At 41.7% G+C, this 21,793-nt stretch overlaps 1 protein-coding gene across 1 annotated transcript in view; it reads left to right on the top strand.

Moving 5' to 3' along the window:
- Positions 1 to 11,582, top strand: part of LOC139580549 (potassium channel subfamily K member 12-like) — a 69,308-nt gene extending 57,726 nt beyond the window's left edge. Inside the window, exon 4 of the mRNA XM_071409362.1 lies at positions 82 to 11,582. Within this exon, the coding sequence (XP_071265463.1) occupies positions 82 to 477 (396 nt within the window). The 3' untranslated portion in view covers positions 478 to 11,582. The remainder of the gene's footprint in view (positions 1 to 81) is intronic.
- The last annotated feature ends 10,211 nt before the right edge of the window (positions 11,583 to 21,793 follow it).

The raw sequence follows: 21,793 nt of genomic DNA, 5'->3' as shown, positions 1-21,793 counted from the left end.
TGTGTTCAGTTAGCTGAACCACCTCTATCTGTAACTCTATCTGTATTTTAAACATCTAATCAGATTCCTTCCTTCCTACAGGTGCTCAACTGGATGCTTCAGAACCTGTGCTGCCAGCGGTGCAACATCAGGTCAAACTCTTTCCCGTTGGGACGCCGCAACGCCATCCGGCCCGGGTCGAGAATCCGTAAGGGCCGCTTCGGAATCAGACGCCCACCGGACTCTGGGGATTCGGGGCCCTGCGACAGCGACACGGAGGGGGGAGGACGCAGACTCTCTGGAGAGATGATTTCAATGAAGGACCTGACGGCCTCGAATAAGGTCTCACTGGCACTCATGCAGAAGCAGTTATCAGAGTCCGCTAACGGTTATCCCAGGACGGTGTGTGGGGGCTCGAGACATAACGGGTTCTCTGGAGGAGTGGGCGCTCTGGGGATCATGAACAACAGACTGGCAGAGACCAGCAACTCCAGGTAGACCTGTGTAGTGTTTCTCAACTTCTGGTCCATGGATAGGCGCTGGTCCGTGAGATGTGGACTTTCGGTCGGTGAGATGATTGACTGACTTAATGTTTGCAGTCCCTCACAGAGTAAAGACCATAGCTTGTCAGTCTCTGACACAAGAGAGACCTGCTGGTCTCTCAGATAATAAAAAGGTTGGTATGAAAGGTTGAGAAACACTGGAGTAGATGCCTGCAGGGTGGTAGAGAATGTGCTTAAGGAGACTGAGACTGATGGGGAGAGAAACTGAGAGGAGTTTTATGGTCTTATGTGATTAACTTTATTTGCTATCACTCTTGTCATGCTTGATTATGTCTTGTTGTTCAATGGAAGAGCATAATGATATGCATGAAACTGTTGGACATTTTTGGGGATGGAATCAACATCCTGTGATGATGATGATGATGACGATGATGATGGGACAGTTGGAATGATACTATGGGAAGGAAAGGAACCTTCTTGTAACTGTGCTTTTGAAGGTCAAAACACTTGAGACAACCATGGAGGAATTAGTATAACATGAGGCCATAAGCCGACATATTGCTCTCTTTGACTCGAAGCCAGAAAGAACATTTTCACTGATATACCATTGGCAATCTTCAAAAGAATTAGTTAGCCATACCTGAGTAAATCTCTGAGGCTGTGAGTATCAAACGTCTCCGAAGAATTAGTTAGCCATATGTAGCAAACGTCTCAGATAAGACGTGCTGATCTAGGATCAGTTTAGCCTTTTAGATCAAATTGAATACAATGAACAGGAGGGACCTGATTCTAGATCAGCACTCCTTCTCCAAGATGCGTGATACATACTGCCCCAGATCAATGTGACTTCTACAGCATACTGTACTGGAAGAGGCAACTCTGTGCGATCATTACGACATTATCATCATCATCGCTTTGGAGCTTTTTCACTAAGTATGTCATTTATAAGTAGGTTTGAATGTATAGGTTGAGTTGGTACTGTACCTATCATTTCAACACAAAGATAACTACAGTATGATATAGTACATATATAGCTATGCATTCCATGTCTCATTGTGAAGAACAATAGGAACTCATCAACATATCAGATCCATTTACAGACCAGGCCTGAAGTATGGAAGCTGAACCATAGAGAGCATAACGTGACCTTAGTGATAGCAAACCTAGTCTCTACCATAGAAATAGAATGACTAGAATGAACATTCAAGCCATTCATGTCAATGCTCTGTGATGTATGGACCGGCAACCATATTGATTGTGCCTATGCGAGGAAGCACAAGCAACAAGTCATAATATTACAATGGTCTCCACCAATCATCTTGTACTAGTCTAATCTTAAGCTCAGGTGACTGATTATTGTGGGGGAAGAGGAGACTGGTTCAGCACGTCCCAAATCGCTTGAAAGGTGGAAGCAATATGGTGGAAGCTCCAACACTATATATACTGCTTATACCTGCCCAGACCCTTCGGATAGATCTGCAAATGTTGAGGGGTTAGGGACAAGGGGGAAAGGTAAGAACATAATTCAGACTGGCTGGTGTTGTATCGGGTTGATGTTACTGCTGTAGTGTGTGATGTAGCCTGCAACCCCAGCTCAGTTATGTCAGTCAGTTCAGTGAGCTCCTAGTTAGAGATTCAGCACAGAGCCTGACTGCAGGGCTTCAAACAGTCATTTCCTATTTCTCAAGATGGATGAGTGCAGAGAAGAGAGAGAGGGAGAGAGCGAGGGAGAGGTGGGAGAGGTGGGAGAGGAAGGGAATGAAAGTCGAGGGCCTCCTAGGAAGGTAACTAGGGTTCTTATCAGCTCAGAACATGTTTTAGGGCAGAGTGTTTGACTTACTTTATGGGTGTATGCCGGCTAAAACTACTCTTCTCTTCTCCTTTTCTTTCCTCCTCTTCTCCTCTTCTCCTCTCCTCTTCTCCTCCTCTCTTCTCCTTCTCTCTTGTTCTCTTCTCCTCTTCTTCTCTCCTCCTCTCCTCCTCTCCTCTCCTCTCCTCTTCTTTTCTCCTCTTCTCCTATCCTCTCCTCCTCTTTCTCCTCTTCTCCTCTTCCTCTCTTCCTCTCCTCTTCCTCTCTTCCTCTCCTCTTCCTCTCCTCTTCCTCTCTTCCTCTCTTCCTCTCTTCCTCTCTTCCTCTCTTCCTCTCTTCCTCTCTTCTCCTCTTCTCTTCTTCTCTTCTTCTCTTCTCATCTCCTCTCCTCTCTCAACTGAACTAAATCTGCCTGTAAGAAAAAGAAAAAAGAAAATGAGCAAAAGATAAAAAAGTGTGCAACAATGAACATGAAATAATATGTATTTCTATAAAAGGACTAATGAAGAGGAGGTTGATAGCCAGACGAAGGTATAGCTTGGTGAATAAGGGGATTGTATACACGTACTTGACATGTTAAATAGAGCAAATTTGGGAGAAGGAGAGTCAATTGAAGACATTAAAACGAGTTTCCCTTGTAGCCTTTCATCTCAAATGATTCTCACACTTGACTGTCATTGATTCTCCTCGTTACAGATTTGCAAGTTTTGAGAGTGAGAGAGAGAGAGTCCTTGAAAGAGAGAATAACATGAGTCCTGCAGGCATGCATGTAGAATGAAAAGGTAAATAGATAAATAGAGATGGAAAAATAGAGCGAAAAACAAAGGGAGAGAAAGTGAAAGAGAGAGAGAAAGAAAGGACTAATGCAGAGAGGAAGAAAGAGATTGATACACTGAGCTGACAGAGAAAGAAAGAAAGAAAGAAAGAAAGAAAGAAAGAAAGAAAGAAAGAAAGAAAGAGCGCGTGAGAGAGAGAGACAGACAGACGGAGAGAGATAGAAAGAAAGGACAGATACAGAGAGCAGTTAGGAAGAAAGAGATACACAGAGCAGACATAGAGAAAGAAAGAAAGAAAGAAAGAGAGACAGAGAGAGAGAGAGAAAGTGAGATAGAGACCCCTTCCCAGATCCAGATACACAGAATAGCACAGCCAAGAGCTCAACTCTCCCTGGCGTCCATCATTACCATCTCTCTCCCTAGTCCACCCACGCCTGCTATTGCTCGCGGGCTCTGCCATCTCTGCATTCAGCTCAGACACAGACACACACACACACCGTACCCTCCTCTCTGACCATCCTGTTAGATTTGGCTTTTTTCACAGACTTATTGATCAGACATCTCTCTGTATATAACAACATCATGACTGTAAATATAACACTGGAACGTCTTATGAAAACGCAACTTGATAAACCGGTTGGAAATTACAAATAGATCCTTTGTTCTCCATGGGTGCATCCTAAATGGCATCCTATTGACTATTTTTACCCTATTCCCTATAAAGTGCACTACTTTGATCCCGGGCTCAAGGGTTCTGGTCCAAAGTTGTGCACTATATAGGGAATTTGGAACACATACCATGTATTTTTGCCTATTGATAAAACGTCTATAGGTTGGAATGTTTTCATTGCTCTGTCCCCGTCCCCGGGTTAAAAAAGAACTAGAGAAAATTACTCAGGTACTTGAGGCTTCAGGCTTGTTGTAGTTACCTGCATGCCGTTATGGTAAAGCCATACGAGATCGTTGTATGTAAAACAGAGATTACTCCATTTGAAATATATTTTTCTATAGCTGTAAATAACATACAGTATAAAAGAGAAGGCGAATGACACAGTTAGTTGGCTTTCCTGTGTAGAGAATAATTGAATATGATATGAATGTGTGTCCCCTGCTTTTAGTTGTATATAGTATATGATCTCCAGATGAAGCCATATTAGTGTCCAGGGCCATCTCTTTCTGAGATCATCTAGAATGATGGACACTGAATGGCAAATGTAGTGAGCACAGTCAGCTGCTACAACACAGTATATTTCTATGACAACGAAAGTGGTTAGACTTTCAAGGCTACAGGCTGCATATTCGTTGTTGCCGGCCAGAATGAAATGGTGACAATGAGAAGTTTGGAATATGTAGTGTAGCGTTTCAATAGCACCGGATTATATTACACAACAGAACACACAGCAAATTAAATACCTAGATTGTAATGTCTCAGCTAATTGGAATATGAGCACGTTGTAGCAATGTAAAGATGTGCATCTCTGTGAGTCATTTGGCTAGTTATCCTCAACATAGTGGACTTCAAATCCTGGCTCATGGGCCACATCTGACCTGCAAGTCAGAATGTGCTGGCTTGTGAAGTGATTAGTAATTCCTATCGGAATCCACCCAGAGGGAGGATAGCCAACAATTTTTACATTTTATCACCCACAACCTGCCCTCAGAATAACTGCAATTGTTAAGGATTTAACAACTGAGACCTACTAAACCATATAAACTGGAACAACCATCTCTGTAATGAGTGCAATAAGTCAAACCCCTTACAGATTGGATCAGTTTAGAAAAATGTAAATGATTTACCTCTGTATACTGTAAGATCAATTAATTAATCAATGTGCATGAGGAAACATATAAACATATAACATATAAAACATTTAAAAAATACGTTCTAAAAATGTACCTGCAATAAAGCATGCTGGGAAATACACTGCTCAAAAAAATAAAGGGAACACTAAAATAACACATCCTAGATCTGAATGAATGAAATATTCTTATGAAATACTTTTTTCTTTACATAGTTGAATGTGCTGACAACAAAATCACACAAAAATGATCAATGTAAATCAAATTTATCAACCCATGGAGGTCTGGATTTGGAGTCACACTCAAAATTAAAGTGGAAAACCACACTACAGGCTGATCCAACTTTGATGTAATGTCCTTAAAACAAGTCAAAATGAGGCTCGGTAGTGTGTGTGGCCTCCACGTGCCTGTATGACCTCCCTACAACGCCTGGGCATGCTCCTGATGAGGTGGCGGATGGTCTCCTGAGGGATCTCCTCCCAGACCTGGACTAAAGCATCCGCCAACTCCTGGACAGTCTGTGGTGCAACGTGGCGTTGGTGGATGGAGGGAGACATGATGTCCCAGATGTGCTCAATTGGATTCAGGTCTGGGGAACGGGCGGGCCAGTCCATAGCATCAATGCCTTCCTCTTGCAGGAACTGCTGACACACTCCAGCCACATGAGGTCTAGCATTGTCTTGCATTAGGAGGAACCCAGGGCCAACCGCACCAGCATATGGTCTCACAAGGGGTCTGAGGATCTCATCTTGGTACCTAATGGCAGTCAGGCTACCTCTGGCGAGCACATGGAGGGCTGTGCGGCCCCCCAAAGAAATGCCACCCCACACCATGACTGACCCATGTTGCAGGCAGCAGAACGTTCTCCACGGCGTCTCCAGACTCTGTCACGTCTGTCACATGTGCTCATGTGCTCAGTGTGAACCTGCTTTCATCTGTGAAGAGCACAGGGCGCCAGTGGCGAATTTGCCAATCTTGGTGTTCTCTGGCAAATGCCAAACATCCTGCACGGTGTTGGGCTGTAAGCACAACCCCCACCTGTGGACGTCGGGCCCTCATACGACTCTCATGGAGTCTGTTTCTGACCGTTTGAGCAGACACATGCACATTTGTGGCCTGCTGGAGGTCATTTTGCAGGGCTCTGGCAGTGCTCCTCTTGCTCTTCCTTGCACAAAGGCGGAGGTAGCGGTCCTGCTGCTGGGTTGTTGCCCTCCTACGGCTTCCTCCACGTCTCCTGATGTACTGGCCTGTCTCCTGGTAGCGCCTCCATGCTCTGGACACTACGCTGACAGACACAGCAAACCTTCTTGCCATCCTGGATGAGCTGCACTACCTGAGCCACTTGTGTGGGTTGTAGACTCCGTCTCATGCTACCACTAGAGTGAAAGCACCGCCAGCATTCAAAAGTGACCAAAACATCAGCCAGGAAGCATAGGAACTGAGAAGTGGTCTGTGGTCACCACCTGCAGAACCACTCCTTTATTGGGGGTGTCTTGCTAATTGCCTATAATTTCCACCTTTTGTCCATTTGCACAGCAGCATGTGAAATGTATTGTCAATCAGTGTTGCTTCCTAAGTGGACAGTTTGATTTCACAGAAGTGTGATTGACTTGGAGTTACATTGTGTTGTTTAAGTGTTCCCTTTATTTTTTTGAGCAGTGTATGATAATGAGACCCCTCCCACATCTCTTTCACTCTGAGAGAGTTAACGGAAACAACAACGCCACGCGATTGAAAACATTTTTGAATCAAATGTCTTGTTCAGTTGTACTGAAATGTAGCGAAGTTGACAGACATTCCTAACACTGATCTGAATACATTTCTAATGACTAAATGCACTCTAAACAGGATGATAGGGAAGTAAACACTAATGTTTGAAATCTGAACACAGATATAGGTGTTCTCCTGGTTGGAAACTTACTGGAAAAAGCAGACTATCATGTTCAATCTTCCATTTTAAACGCCTGTTTTTATGAAGATGAGAACACTTATTGACAAAAGCGAACTGCCTAATGTTTATGTTTTAAACACTGACATTTAGGTTATAACCGTGTCACATTTCATGGTTTTACGGTTCAGAGGTTTATTATATACATTGTAGAAGTCCTCTGATGTTGCCTCCTACAGTGTTGTATGCAATCTGTCCTGGTCCCCTGGGAGAAGAGGGCTAATAGCGTACACTACTGCTGGAGGCATTGCAATTACTTCGTGACTTTACTGAACCTGTTTTGTCCCCTTTAGAACATAGCGGCTAGGGGAGAAGGAAATTAAATAGTTAACTCTTTACCTTTCCAGGAGCAGGAAACGTGTGTGTGTGTGTGTGTGTGTGTGTGTGTGTGTGTGTGTGTGTCTGTGTCTGTGTCTGTGTCTGTGTCTGTGTCTGTGTCTGTGTGTGTGTTCGGGGAGAGAGATTTACTGACAGTCTTTACATGAATTGCATCTTGCAACTGCTGGTATTGATCCTGTGGATGCCTCTAGATAAGAATGAAATAAAACATCATAAAATGTATTTTACGCCAGGCTGAGTGACGACGCATAAAGCTGTTACAACAATAGAGATATAAATAAATATATTTAGAGTAAGGTTTGCTCACTTACAAATGCATGCATGGCTTTAATTCAATCTCCTTACTTTTGTCCTTAAATATTATACGAAAAATATTACACATCAAATGTATGTATAGCTTCTATATTGTACAATACAATCGTTTTGCATTTTGCAAACTTAAACTCCATTGATGTCAATGGATCTATCTGTCCTAATGCCCTCTGTATCTTCCGAGAGGAGACGGGAGGTCTGTCTCGGGAAATGTAGTTTGCGTCCCAAATGGCACCCTATTCCCTATTTAGTGCACTACTTTTGACCAGGGTTCATAAGGCTCTGGTCAAAAGCAGTGCATAGGGAATAGGGTCCTGTTAGGGATACAACTGTATTGTTTATCAACAGTAACATCAATGCTTCTTACTGAAAGGTGATATATCTATCTATTACTTTTCTATCAATACTTTAATGGAATGGATTTATTCTCATGTTATCATCTATTCTTCATACAGCAATATGAAAGCCAAATAAGTCTGAGATATTTATTAAAGTTGTCAAATAAATTATTACTAATGTATGTCACGTTTTTCAAGACGACACTGTTTGTACACACTGTTCTGAAATATCCCCGGCTTGACCATCACATAACAGAGGTGGATCACAGTGTAATATAATATCACGGGGTGACCACAACAGAGGCGGATCACAAATCATCACAGTATAATATAATATCACGGGGTGACCACAACAGAGGCGGATCACAAATCATCACAGTATAATATAATATCACGGGGTGACCACAACAGAGGCGGATCACAAATCATCACAGTATAATATAATATCACGGGGTGACCACAACAGAGGCGGATCACAAATCATCACAGTATAATATAATATCACGGGGTGACCACAACAGAGGCGGATCACAAATCATCACAGTATAATATAATATCACGGGGTGACCACAACAGAGGCGGATCACAAATCATCACAGTATAATATAATATCACGGGGTGACCACAACAGAGGCGGATCACAAATCATCACAGTGTAATAGACTAGTCTGTGACTTGTGGTTTTCTCACCTAGCTATTGTGGTTGTCTCACCTAGTTATCTTAAGTTGAATGCACTGACTGTAAGTCTCTCTGCATAAGAGCGTCTGCTAAATGACTCAAATGTAAAATGGCTTGTTAACAGAAGGATATATAGGATAATGTCTGCATATCAAATGGCACCCTATTCCCTACATAGTGCACTGCTTCTTTCGAACAGGGTCAAATAATGCATGTAGGGAACAAGTTACCATTTTGGACGCATCCCATATCTTCCACGCTTCTCAAAGGCCCATAAATATAGGATGCTATGAAGGGAATAACATGGCAGCCAGCCACACATCAGTGATAATGACCATAAGTCCTGTGATTTATAGTCTTATAGTGTGTATATGGCCGGAAGCAAAGACTGATCTCTCCAAGGGACTACAGATGTTATGAATTTGAAGCTTGACTTACAGTGTGTATAAGACTGTTAGCAAATCATTGTGAAGCTTGACTTACAGTGTGTATAAGACTGTTAGCAAATCATTGTGAAGCTTGACTTACAGTGTGTATAAGACTGTTAGCAAATCATTGTTGAGCTTGCCGGTCGGTGTTGGTGATGCTGACAATAGCAGCAGCACTGCATGAAGCCTGGAGCTGTGAGGTGAAGTCTCTGCGGTGCAATGCGCAAGGCCATCTGTTTTGTCTTGGCTGAAACTTGGCTTTTTGACAACAACAAAAAATCTTGAAACAGGAACCACATCTTGCGTGGTAAGTCGGTCACAGGAGACTGGATTAAGAGGCTCCAACAGCTTTGTTGACAGTTTGGAATCAAAAGCATAGGGGGATTCATGCTTAATGGTCCAGCAATGGAATTATCATGTGATCGTTCGGTCAGTCAGTTTATATGATTATCATGTATCTTGTTTGAGACAGTCAGACTCCATCAATCATGACAAACCACATCTTATTTTATTACCAGGCAAACTGTGTGTGTAAACAGAGCTGTTATCTACTGGGCTTTTCTCTGTGACTGTTTGTTGGCTGTGCCTGAACAAAGTCCACTTGAAAGACATTACACATTATTATAAGATATTATAAAGGCTCTTAAATGCTTGGAACAAGTTGTGAAGTATTACATCTACAGGCTTTAAGTGTAACCCAAAGGATCCATAAATTAATTTGTTGTTTTACACTTGCAATGGGCTGTTTAAACTAGCCTTTCAGCAGTGAATGGAACAGCTGAGTCACTGGGCTTGCATCCCAAATGGCACCCTATTCTGTTTAGACCAGACCAGAGCACCTCTCTTCCCATAGGCCTCTGGTCAAAAGTAGTGCACTATATAGGGAATAGGGTGCCATTTGGAATACAACCTCTAAGTAATAACTCCAGCAGAGTGAAGCTTTTTTGTTCTGCTAGTCAGCAAGGCTGTTAGAGGAATCATTGATCGAAAGCTTGACTTTCTGCATTCACAGGATAAGGTGCTCTGCTGGTCGCCCAACCCAAGGCTTTAGTCACAAATAGAATGACTCATTTGAAATGTAGGATAGTACTTGAGTCTCCAACTTCAAATATATAAATTCTAATGGTCTTAGGTCTGATAGTTTGACTCCATCTGCACTGACTGTCACTCGAGGGACTTAGCGTAGTGTAAAACTCATGCCACCTCTTGTAAGACAATACACGAACTCTAAGGGGCAAATGTTCAGCTAGTCTCCCATTGACATCAATAAATGAATAGGTGAAAATCAAGTTAGGAGGCATCCTTAGTTGTGTTGCCTCCCCTGCCCTGCTCTCCACACTGTCTGAAATATATTCTACTTAAAAAAATTATTGAACTATTTGCATCAGATTTTTGAATATTTCCAACATGACGTATTCTTATGTATAATAGACTTCAGGTTTGGTGTTTTACAAACACTAACATATTAAGTCCAGCATCCAAAAAATAGCTTAGATTGAACTTAATTTGATCAATTCCAAAACTGTTATTATTGGTTAGATCTACTTCCTTTTGATTTGTTACATTCAGTGATCGTGTCTATCGTTTATCATTATGTTTTTGATTATTAGCCATTTTCACTCACATTCGCAGGCATTGTTGAGAGTGCTCAATCCACTAGCAGTAGCCTAAGTGGAGAAAGAGCTCCAAGCATTGTAGGATGTTGTATTTGCCTTTTTCATGACCCACTGGGCACAGATGTCAGTTCAACGTCTAGTTTTGATTTACGTTGAGTTGTCAACTAACTTGAATTCAACAAAAATAAATCACAACGCCATTAGATTCAAGTTAAAAGTTGGGTGAGAAAATATGAAATTCCCTTACATTGATGACTTTCCTCAAATCCAATCAGTTTTTTTGCGTTAATTCAACATCATCACATAGAATTTTTGAGTTGTAATGACATGGAAACAGCATTGATTCAACCGGTGTTTGCCCAGTGGGGAGGGGTTGTGCACGTGACCTTGTCGATGGGGGTAATATTCTCATCTTTGAACTTCAATTTGTCCAACGGTTTTGATATCCGTTCATCATTATCCATTACACCTCATAACAACAAACTGCTTAATACTGCTATAGAAATACACTGTTCTTTCTTATAACATTGTGTAAAAGTATCAGGAAGTCACAAAATTACCCACAATCCTCTAAACCACATGGCAAGTTGTTAAAATTCTTAAGTTGATAGAAAATTGTATGAAAATTGAGTAATTTAAATACAATTTCACTTGTTGTTGTTTTTACTCAAAAATAATTGTTTAGGTTTTGCAGTATATTAAATTACATTTTCATATTCAAATGTCCTGCTTTTTGAACACATAACAATTTAGTAAGCTTTTCAAATATTGAAGTGAAACCAGAAACCTGCATTTTTATGTGAAAATCATCGATTTTTGGTGGTAATATTTACTAAGTCCTCATTTTTTACAATGCACCAAAATCATCACCATTCCACACCTTGGTCCATGTCCCTCCTTATGTCCCATGTTTCCTGCATCGTGGTGTGCCATTGATTTAATGTATGCAAATTAATTCTGGTTGCAAGTTGCACATTTATACCAATGATTGTACTTTTTATATTTATGTAATTAAAAACGCAAAACACATTAAAGACAAAAAATATAACATTCATTCTGACGAACTCTGTTTCTCTCTTACTATATTATCTGTCTCTCTCTGTTTCTCTCTTACTATAGTATCTGTCTCTCTGTGTTTCTCTCTTACTATAGTATCTGTCTCTCTGTGTTTCTCTCTTACTATATTATCTGTCTCTCTGTTTCTCTCTTACTATAGTATCTGTCTCTCTCTGTTTCTCTCTTACTATAGTATCTGTCTCTCTCTGTTTCTCTCTTACTATAGTATCTGTCTCTCTGTGTTTCTCTCTTACTATAGTATCTGTCTCTCTGTTTCTCTCTTACTATAGTATCTGTCTCTCTCTGTTTCTCTCTTACTATAGTATCTGTCTCTCTCTCTGTTTCTCTCTTACTATAGTATCTGTCTCTCTCTGTTTATCTCTTACTATATTATCTGTCTCTCTGTGTTTCTCTCTTACTATAGTATCTGTCTCTCTGTGTTTCTCTCTTACTATAGTATCTGTCTCTCTCTGTTTCTCTCTTACTATAGTATCTATCTCTCTCTGTTTCTCTCTTACTATAGTATCTGTCTCTCTCTCTGTTTCTCTCTTACTATAGTATCTATCTCTCTCTGTTTCTCTCTTACTATAGTATCTGTCTCTCTCTCTGTTTCTCTCTTACTATAGTATCTGTCTCTCTCTGTTTCTCTCTTACTATAGTATCTGTCTCTCTCTCTGTTTCTCTCTTACTATAGTATCTGTCTCTCTGTGTTTCTCTCTTACTATAGTATCTGTCTCTCTCTGTTTCTCTCTTACTATAGTATCTATCTCTCTCTGTTTCTCTCTTACTATAGTATCTGTCTCTCTCTCTGTTTCTCTCTTACTATAGTATCTGTCTCTCTCTCTGTTTCTCTCTTACTATAGTATCTATCTCTCTCTGTTTCTCTCTTACTATAGTATCTGTCTCTCTGTGTTTCTCTCTTACTATAGTATCTGTCTCTCTCTCTGTTTCTCTCTTACTATAGTATCTGTCTCTCTCTGTTTCTCTCTTACTATAGTATCTGTCTCTCTCTCTGTTTCTCTCTTACTATAGTATCTGTCTCTCTCTGTTTCTCTCTTACTATAGTATCTGTCTCTCTCTCTGTTTCTCTCTTACTATAGTATCTGTCTCTCTGTGTTTCTCTCTTACTATAGTATCTGTCTCTCTCTCTGTTTCTCTCTTACTATAGTATCTGTCTCTCTCTGTTTCTTTCTTACTATAGTATCTGTCTCTCTCTCTGTTTCTCTCTTACTATAGTATCTGTCTCTCTCTCTGTTTCTCTCTTACTATAGTATCTGTCGTGTGCTCCCTCTCTGGCCTCTAGATCACCAGCCTGCTCGGTTTGGCGCACACCTGTCACCATCGTTATGTGCACCTGCGCGTCGTCAGACTCACCTGGACTCCATCACTTCCCTGATTACCTTCCCTATATATGTCACTCCCTTTGGTTTCTTCCCCAGGCGTTATTGTTTCTGTTCCTGTGTCATGTCTGTGTGTTGTTCGTATTTCTTATTTTGTATTATGTTGTGTTTATTTATTAAAACACTCACTCCCTGAACTTGCTTCCCGAATCTCAGCGTGCTCGTTACAGTATCTGTCTCTCTGTTTCTCTCTTACTATATTTTCTGTCTCTCTGTTTCTCTCTTACTATAGTATCTGTCTCTCTCTCTGTGTTTCTCTCTTACTATAGTATCTGTCTCTCTGTTTCTCTCTTACTATAGTATCTGTCTCTCTCTGTTTCTATCTTACTATAGTATCTGTCTCTCTGTTTCTCTCTTACTATAGTATCTGTCTCTCTGTTTCTCTCTTACTATATTATCTGTCTCTCTGTTTCTCTCTTACTATAGTATCTGTCTCTCTCTGTTTCTCTCTTACTATAGTATCTGTCTCTCTCTGTTTCTCTCTTACTATAGTATCTGTCTCTCTCTGTTTCTCTCTTACTATATTATCTGTCTCTCTGTGTTTCTCTCTTACTATAGTATCTGTCTCTCTCTGTTTCTCTCTTACTATAGTATCTGTCTCTCTCTGTTTCTCTCTTACTATATTATCTGTCTCTCTGTGTTTCTCTCTTACTATATTATCTGTCTCTCTGTGTTTCTCTCTTACTATAGTATCTGTCTCTCTGTGTTTCTCTCTTACTATAGTATCTGTCTCTCTCTGTTTCTCTCTTACTATAGTATCTGTCTCTCTCTGTTTCTCTCTTACTATATTATCTGTCTCTCTGTGTTTCTCTCTTACTATAGTATCTGTCTCTCTCTGTTTCTCTCTTACTATATTATCTGTCTCTCTGTTTCCCTCTTACTATAGTATCTGTATCTCTGTTTCTCTCTTACTATATTATCTGTCTCTCTCTGTTTCTCTCTTACTATAGTATCTGTCTCTCTCTGTTTCTCTCTTACTATGGTATCTATCTCTCTCTCTCAATTTAATTTGAGGGGCTTTATTGGCATGGGAAACTTATGTTAACATTGCCAAAACAAGTGAAGTAGACAATATACAAAAGTGAAATAAACAATAAAAATGAACAGTAAACATTACACTCACAGAAGTTCCAAAAGAATGAAGACATTACAAGTGTCATATTATGTATATATACAGTGTTGTAACGATGTGCAAATGGTTAAACTACAAAAGGGAAAATAAATAAACATAAATATGGGTTGTATTTACAATGGTGTTTGTTCTTCACTGGTTGCCCTTTTCTTGTGGCAACAGGTCACAAATCTTGCTGCAGTGATTGCACACTGTGGTATTTCACCCATTAGATATGGGAGTTTATCAAAATCGGGTTTGTTTTCGAATTTGTGGATCTGTGTAATCTGAGGGAAATATGTGTCTCTAATATGGTCATACATTTGGCAGGAGGTTAGGAAGTGCAGCTCAGTTTCCACCTCATTGTCACGACTTCCGCCGAAGTCGGTTCCTCTCCTTGTTCGGGCGGCGCTCGGCGGTCGACGTCACCGGTCTTCTAGCCATCGCCGCTCCACCTTTCATTTTCCATTTGTTTTGTCTTGTTTTCCCGCACACCTGCTTTACATTCCCTCATCAATCTACGTGTATATTATCCTCTGTTCCCCCCCATGTCTGTATGTGGTATTGGTCGTTACATGTTTTGTGTGACACGTCAGGCTGGGTTTTTCCGGGTATTGGTTCAACCCGTGGTATTGTATTGTTGTTCTTTATTTTATAGTGACCAGTGCGCTATTTCACTTTTGCCTTTGGCTGGAGTGTTGTGACGCTGTTGCGTCCGACTTGTGCTTCTGCCAATTAAAGAGTGCCTGTTCACTCATCTCTGCTCTCCTGCAGCTGACTCTAGTTGACCAGTTGCACACACGATCTGACACTCATTTTGTGGGCAGTGTGCACATAGCCTGTCTTCTCTTGAGAGCCAGGTCTTCCTACGGCGGCCTTTCTCAATAGCAAGGCTATGCTCACAGTCTATACATAGTCAAAGCTTTCCTTAAGTTTTGGTTAGTCACAGTGGTCAGGTATTCTGCCACTGTGTACTCTCTGTTTAGGGCCAAATGGCATTCTAGTTTGCTCTGTTTTTTTGTTAATTCTTTCCAATGTGTCAAGTAATTATCTTTTTGTTTTCTCATGATTTGGTTAGGTCTAATTGTGTTGCTGTCCTGGGACTCTGTGGGGTCTGTTTGTGTTTGTGAACAGAGCCCCAGGACCAGCTTGCTTAGGAGACTCTTCTCCAGGTTCATCTCTCTGTAGGTGATGGCTTTGTTATGGAAGGTTTGGGAATCGCTTCCTTTTAGGTGGTTGAAGAATTTAACGTATTTTTTCTGGATTTTGATAATTAGTGGGTATCGGCCTAATTCTGCTCTGCATGCATTATTTGTTGTTTTACGTTGTACACGGAGGATATTTTTGCAGAATTCTGCATGCAGACTCTCAATTTGGTGTTATTTTGTGAATTCTTGGTTTTACCCCAGACCTCAAAACCATAAAGGGCAATAGGTTCTATAACTGATCCTAATTGGTATGTCACATTTGATGTTCCTTTTGATGGCATAGAATTCCCTTCTTGCCTTGTCTCTCAGACTGTTCACAGCTTTATGGAAGTTACCTGTGGTGCTGATGTTTAGGCTAAGGTATGTATTGTTTTTTTGTGTGCTCTAGGGCAACGGTTTCTAGATGGATTTTGTATTTGTTGTCCTGGTGACTGGGCCTTTTTTGAAACACCATTATTTTGGTCTTACTGAGATTTACTGTCAGGGCCCAGGTCTGGCAGAATCTGTGCAGAAGATCTAGGTGCTGCTGTAGGCCCTCCTTGGTTGGTGACAGAAGCACCAGATCATCAGCAACAACACCACTTTCCATCAATTTGTATAGCAGACCCTCATGCCAAATTGAGTCCAAGGCTTTTGTTAAATCAATAAAGCATGAGAAGACTTTGCCTTTGTTTTGTTTGTTTGTCAATTTGGGTGTGCAGGGTGAATACGTGGTCTGTCATACGATCATTTTGTAAAAAGCCAATTTGACATTTGCTCAGTACATTGTTTTCGCTGAGGAAATGTACGAGTCTGCTGTTAATGATAATTCAGAGGATTTTCCCAAGGTTGCTGTTGATGCATATCCCATGGCAGTTATTGGGGTCAAATTTGTCTCCACTTAATGGATTGGGGTGACCAGTCCTTGGTTCCAAATATTGGGGAAGATGTCAGAGCTGAGGATGATGTTAAAGAGTTTTAATATAGCCAATTGGAATTTGTTGTCTGTGTATTTTGTCATTTCATTGAGGATACCATCTTTTTGGGTCGTACATTTTGTCCTGTAGTTCATTCAAGGTAATTGGAGAATCCAGTGGGTTCTGGTAGTCTTTAATAGTTGATTCTAAGATTTCTATTTGATCATGTATATGTTTTTGCTGTTTGTTCTTTGTTATAGAGCCAAAAATATTGGATAGATAATTAGATAATTAAAAAATTCTTTGTTGTTTTTTAATGTTTTCCAATTTTCCCATAAGTGGGTAGAGTCTATGGATTCTTCAATCACATTGAGCTGATTTCTGATGTGCTGTTCCTTCTTTTCCCGTAGTGTATTTCTGTATTGTTTTAGTGATTCACCATAGTGAAGGCGTAGGCTCAGGTATTCTGAGTCTCTATGTTTTTGGTTGGAAAGGTTTCTCAATTTCTTACTTAGGTTTTTACATTCTTCATCAAACCATTTGTCATTGTTGTTCATTTTCTTCGGTTTTCTGTTTGACATTTTTAGATTTGATAGGGAAGCTGAGAGGTCAAATATACTGTTAAGATTTTCTACTGACAAGTTTACACCTTCACTATTACAGTGGAACATTTTGTTCAGGAAGTTGTCTAAAAGGGATTGAATTTGTTGTTGCCTAATTGTTTTTTTGTAGGTTTCCACACTACATTCCTTCCATCCATAGCATTTCTTAATATTTCTCAGTTCCGTTGGCTTTGATGCGACATGATTGAGTATTGCGCTGTTCAAGTAGACTGTGATTTTGCTGTGATCTGATAGGGGTGTCAGTGGGCTGACTGTGAATGCTCTGAGAGACTCTGGGTTGAGGTCAGTGATAAAGTAGTCTCCAGTACTACTCCCAAAAGATGAGTTATAGGTGTACCTACCATAGGAGTCCCCTCGAAGCCTACCATTGACTATGTACATACCCAGCGTGCGACAGAGCTGCAGGAGTTGTGACCTGTTTTTGTTGGTTATGTTCTCATAGTTGTGTCTAGGGGGGCAAATGGGGGAGGGAATGCTGGCCCCTCCAGGCAGGTGTTTGTCCCAGAACCGGACAAGAACATGATACCCTCAGCACACTAGTCTGTGTGCTGAGGGTATCATGTTCTTGTCCGGTTCTGGCATTTAGGTCGCCACAGACTAGTACATGTCCTTGGGCCTGGAATTGATTGATTTCCCCCTCCAGAATGGAGAAGCTGTCTTCATTAAAGTATGGGGATTCTAGTGGGGGGATATGTAGCAGAAAATGTTTCTCTGTTAAGATCATTCCCTTTTGAATTTCTAGCCAAATGTAAAATGTTCCTGTTTTGATTAATTTAATGGAGTGAGTTAGGTCTGCTCTATGCCAAATTAGCATACCCCTGAGTCCCTTCCCTGTTTCACACCTGGTAGTTTGGTGGATGGGACTACCAGCTCTCTGTAACCTAGAGGACAACCAATGGGTCCGTCTCCTCTATACCATGTTGCTTGTAGGATGACAATGTCTGTACTTCTGATTTCTTTGATGAAGTCCAGGTTCCTGCTGTTTAGGCCAAAGGCAGATGACCTTAGGCCTTGGGTATTCCAGGATGAGATAGTGAAGGCTTTGTGTTCCATAAAGGGTCCAATGTTGGTCGTGTGGTTTGGCCTCAGTCCAGTACGTGTGAGCAGGGCCTGCTGAGCATCTGGTACATGCCATTGGCTTGGGCTAGTGTAAGAGTGGGGGTTGGGCCTGTTTGCCTGCTCATGGCCTGGGCGTATGTGTGACTGCCATGTTGAGGCCCTCTTTGCGGGGGTGGGGTGCATGGGGTGGGCAGGAGGGGCATAGGTCTGATCTGAGGGGGCCTAAATGGGGTGTGGGCGTGGTTGACTTGGGGGGGTGTTGATTGGTTGGGGTAGAGGTGTGGATGTGGCTGGTGATGTTGTGGTCTGGATGTAGGTCCTCTCAGCGTGGATCCTCTAGGTGTAGGTCCTGGGGGGTCCCGCAGGTCTGGGATAGTGTCTCGCTGGTCTGGGCGGGGTGTCCGTTGATCTGTTGCTCCTGTGTGAAGTGTTTGGGCCGAGTTTGAGAGCGATGTCCTTTAGGGTCCGGGCGAAGATGGGCACTGCTGCCATGTATAGGTGGACCTGGTCATAAAGGCTGTTCAAGTCCAGGGTGGAGTGGTGGGCCAGGTAAACATTTGGGTTTGAGGCACAGTCACAGGAAATACTTGCGTTTACCCGCTGAATGGTAGCAGGGTGGAAATCTTTTCATGGTAGCAGGGTGGATAAAACCACTTGTGCATTGGAGAAAGTAGAATAACCTTTTTTAATCACTCCCTTGAGTGCTGTGGCCACCCTTTCCTGCTGTGCTCTCGGGTCATTTGTGCCTGTGTGTATTATTATGTGGCTAGGTGACCCTAGTTGGTCCTCAGACAGAAGGTCTGGGTGTTTGGACATCAGAGTTTAGACACACTGTGTTTCTTGTATATATTTCCCATTTGAGTCCATAAGGAGTACAATCTGTCTTGTGTATGTCCTCAGTGGGTGTGGGGGGGTTGTCAGGAGGGCTACCAGGGTGGCTGACAAGGGAGGTGCTCAGAGGGGGTGGGATCCCCTGGGCTTGGGGTTCTTCATTTGTCTGTCCCGCTGTGATGTCGACGCTATGGTCAGGGTCTGGGGTGGACTGTTCTGCTGTGGTGTCGAGACTTTTGTCGGGAGCTGAGGTGGGCTGTTCTGCTGGCTTCTCTGCGGGGGTGGCCACCTCTCTAGTAGGTTGTTCTCTCTCACATGCCATCCCCCTTACCCTCTCCTCCAGTAGTCTGATCCTCTCTTCTAGTGCTCTGTTCTTTTCCTGCTCCTGCTTTTTCTCCTGTTGAAGTTGTCTCACCACAGTCCAGAGTGGAGATATGTCTCTCTCCATCTCCAGCTCTCCGGGTCTGGTTAAGGGGGTGTTGTTGTGCTGGACTGTTGTCTGGGTCCGTGCTGACTGGAGTGTAATCACCTGCTGTTCCAGCTCCACCTGCATTACCTCCAGCTGGGTAAATGTATCCTTCATTTCAATGAGGGGGTAGTACTCTGTGAAGGGAGGTTGACTTTCCGCTTGGGGTTGCTCATCTGTGGAGTTATATAATGAAGAGGTCTGGTCTGACCCGCTCGGGGTGGGGGTATCTTTCTCAAGGGAGAGCTTCTCCTGCTGGTCTAATTCTATGATTAGGTGAAAGTTCAGCTGAAACTGTTTGGGGTTGCCCTGTACCAATACTGTTCCAGACTTATAGAGATTTATATTAGGTGACTCAGAGTCCTCATTGTCTAATATCCTGAGTTTCCACCCCTCTTCACAGAGGGGTAGTGTGCTAATGTAGCACTGTGCCATGCCAGGGGATGGTTTGTGTGGAAAATGAGGTTGCTGATGTTCCCATTTTTATAATAGTCAGCAAAAAGTGTCTCTTTTTCCATAAGGAGCTTCATTTTGTGCTCTTTTCGTGTCTTATCATTCTTTACATACACAGGGTACTGTATTTTAATTACCTCTGAACAGTGGGAGGCAGCTTCTACGGCCTCTCCATTTGGTTGGACTAGACTGTGCGACTCTCCTGTCATTGTTGGGCTAAAGGGCTTTGACACCTCTCACTTGACACGTCAGTGCTAATTGAAGTTGTATCAAGCTTGGTAGCCTTAATTTAGCATACAGTCCTTATAAAATAATGTAAAGTATTTTTCTTCTTGGCTTTTGGAAATAAAATATAGCTTCAGACTAAACATGACTCACTCAGTTCCAGGATGGATGGTGTTTTCAGGTTTCTGTTGTTTTCCAGAGCATATGCTGTATAGCTTTGGAGTAATAATCTTTGGTAGTTGTAAGCCTTCCAGGTGATTCTGTAATTCCATCCAAAATCAGGTTGTAGGTTTTGAGTTTTGATTTGGAGTGAAGGTTATGTTGTAGGTGGTACATCCTGAATATGTCTCTGACAAAAAATCCAAGTTTATCTACCTCTAAATCTATATTTTTGTATGCTGTCGCTCTCTCTCTCTGTTTCTCTCTTACTATAGTGTCTGTCTCTCTCTATGTTCCTCTCTTACTATAGTATCTGTCTCTCTTTGTTTCTCTCTTACTATATTATCTGTCTCTCTCTGTTTCTCTCTTACTATAGTATCTGTCTCTCTCTATGTTTCTCTCTTACTATAGTATCTGTCTCTCTGTGTTTCTCTCTTACTATATTATCTGTCTCTCTGTGTTTCTCTCTTACTATAGTATCTGTCTCTCTGTTTCTCTCTTACTATATTATCTGTCTCTCTGTGTTTCTCTCTTACTATAGTATCTGTCTCTCTCTGTTTCTCTCTTACTATAGTATCGGTCTCTCTCTGTTTCTCTCTTACTATAGTATCTGTCTCTCTGTTTCTCTCTGTTTCTCACTCTCTCTTTCTCACGTTCTTTCTTTCTATTGTTTTGTGGTGGCCCAGCGGTCTAAGGCACTGCAGTCCTAGAGGTTGCAGTGCTAGAGGCGTCACTACGGACCCTGGTTTGATCCCGGGCTGTGTCGCTGAAATTGTGGAGAAGAGTGTGCAAGAGTGTGCAAAGCTGTTATCAAGGCAAGGTTGGCTACTTTGAAGAATCTCAAATATAAAATGTATAACACTTTTTTGGTTACTACATGATTCCAAATGTGTTATTTTATAGTTTTGATGTCTTCACTATTAATCTACAATGTAGAAAATAGTAAAAATGAAGAAAAACCCTTGAATGAGTTGGTGTGTCCAAACTTTTGAATGGGACTTTAGATTTAGCTAGCAGTAGGCATATAGAATGAAATGTGGGGTGGAGCTTTATAGTTAGGCCAACATGATGACATCACGTGCCTTTCATACCTTAAAAATAATTCGGCAATCATCATTTATTCGGGAAAATACAGTTTCCATCATCACTTGCTGCAATAAAGAAAGTTTGGCAAAACAAACATCCCCCCTGTCGAACAGATACAAATGTTTTCGATGTTTAAAACATTTCTCCTATAGCTGCCGTTTCCATTACACATTAACCTGGGTCAATGGAAACCTACTTACAGTCTATCTCTATCCTCTCTCTCTGTTTCTCTCTCTCCATCCTCTTTTTCTGTTTCTCTCCATCCTCTCTCTGTTTCTCTTGCTCTCTGTTTCTCTCTCTCTCTGTCCATCCTCTATCTCTGTTTCTCTCTCTCTCTCTCCATTCTCTCTCCATTCTCAGTTTTTTTCTCTCTGTTTCTCTCTCTCAATCTCTCTCTCTGTCTCGCTCTCTCTCTCCCTCTATCTCTCTTTCTATCGTTCTCTCTCTCGCTCCATTGTACGGTCTATGATTCAGCTGCTGTAGATGGGCCCATCTGTTGAAGCTGGTGATAACATTGACCTGTGACTCTGTTTGGGAGTATGCAGCTGCACTACCATAGCACATCCAGCCAAATACTGTAACATCAATAAGATGCATACACAAATACAATTTCTCCTCATAACTTAGCATAACTTAAAACTAGGGTGTTTCTCAATATGCATACTACTTCCATGCTCCGAGCACGGAACGGT

The sequence above is a fragment of the Salvelinus alpinus genome, chromosome 7 (genome assembly GCF_045679555.1).
Source record: "Salvelinus alpinus chromosome 7, SLU_Salpinus.1, whole genome shotgun sequence".
Lineage (NCBI taxonomy): Eukaryota > Metazoa > Chordata > Actinopteri > Salmoniformes > Salmonidae > Salvelinus > Salvelinus alpinus.
Note: the sequence above shows the minus strand (reverse complement) of the source record. Positions and strands in the feature narration are given on the sequence as shown.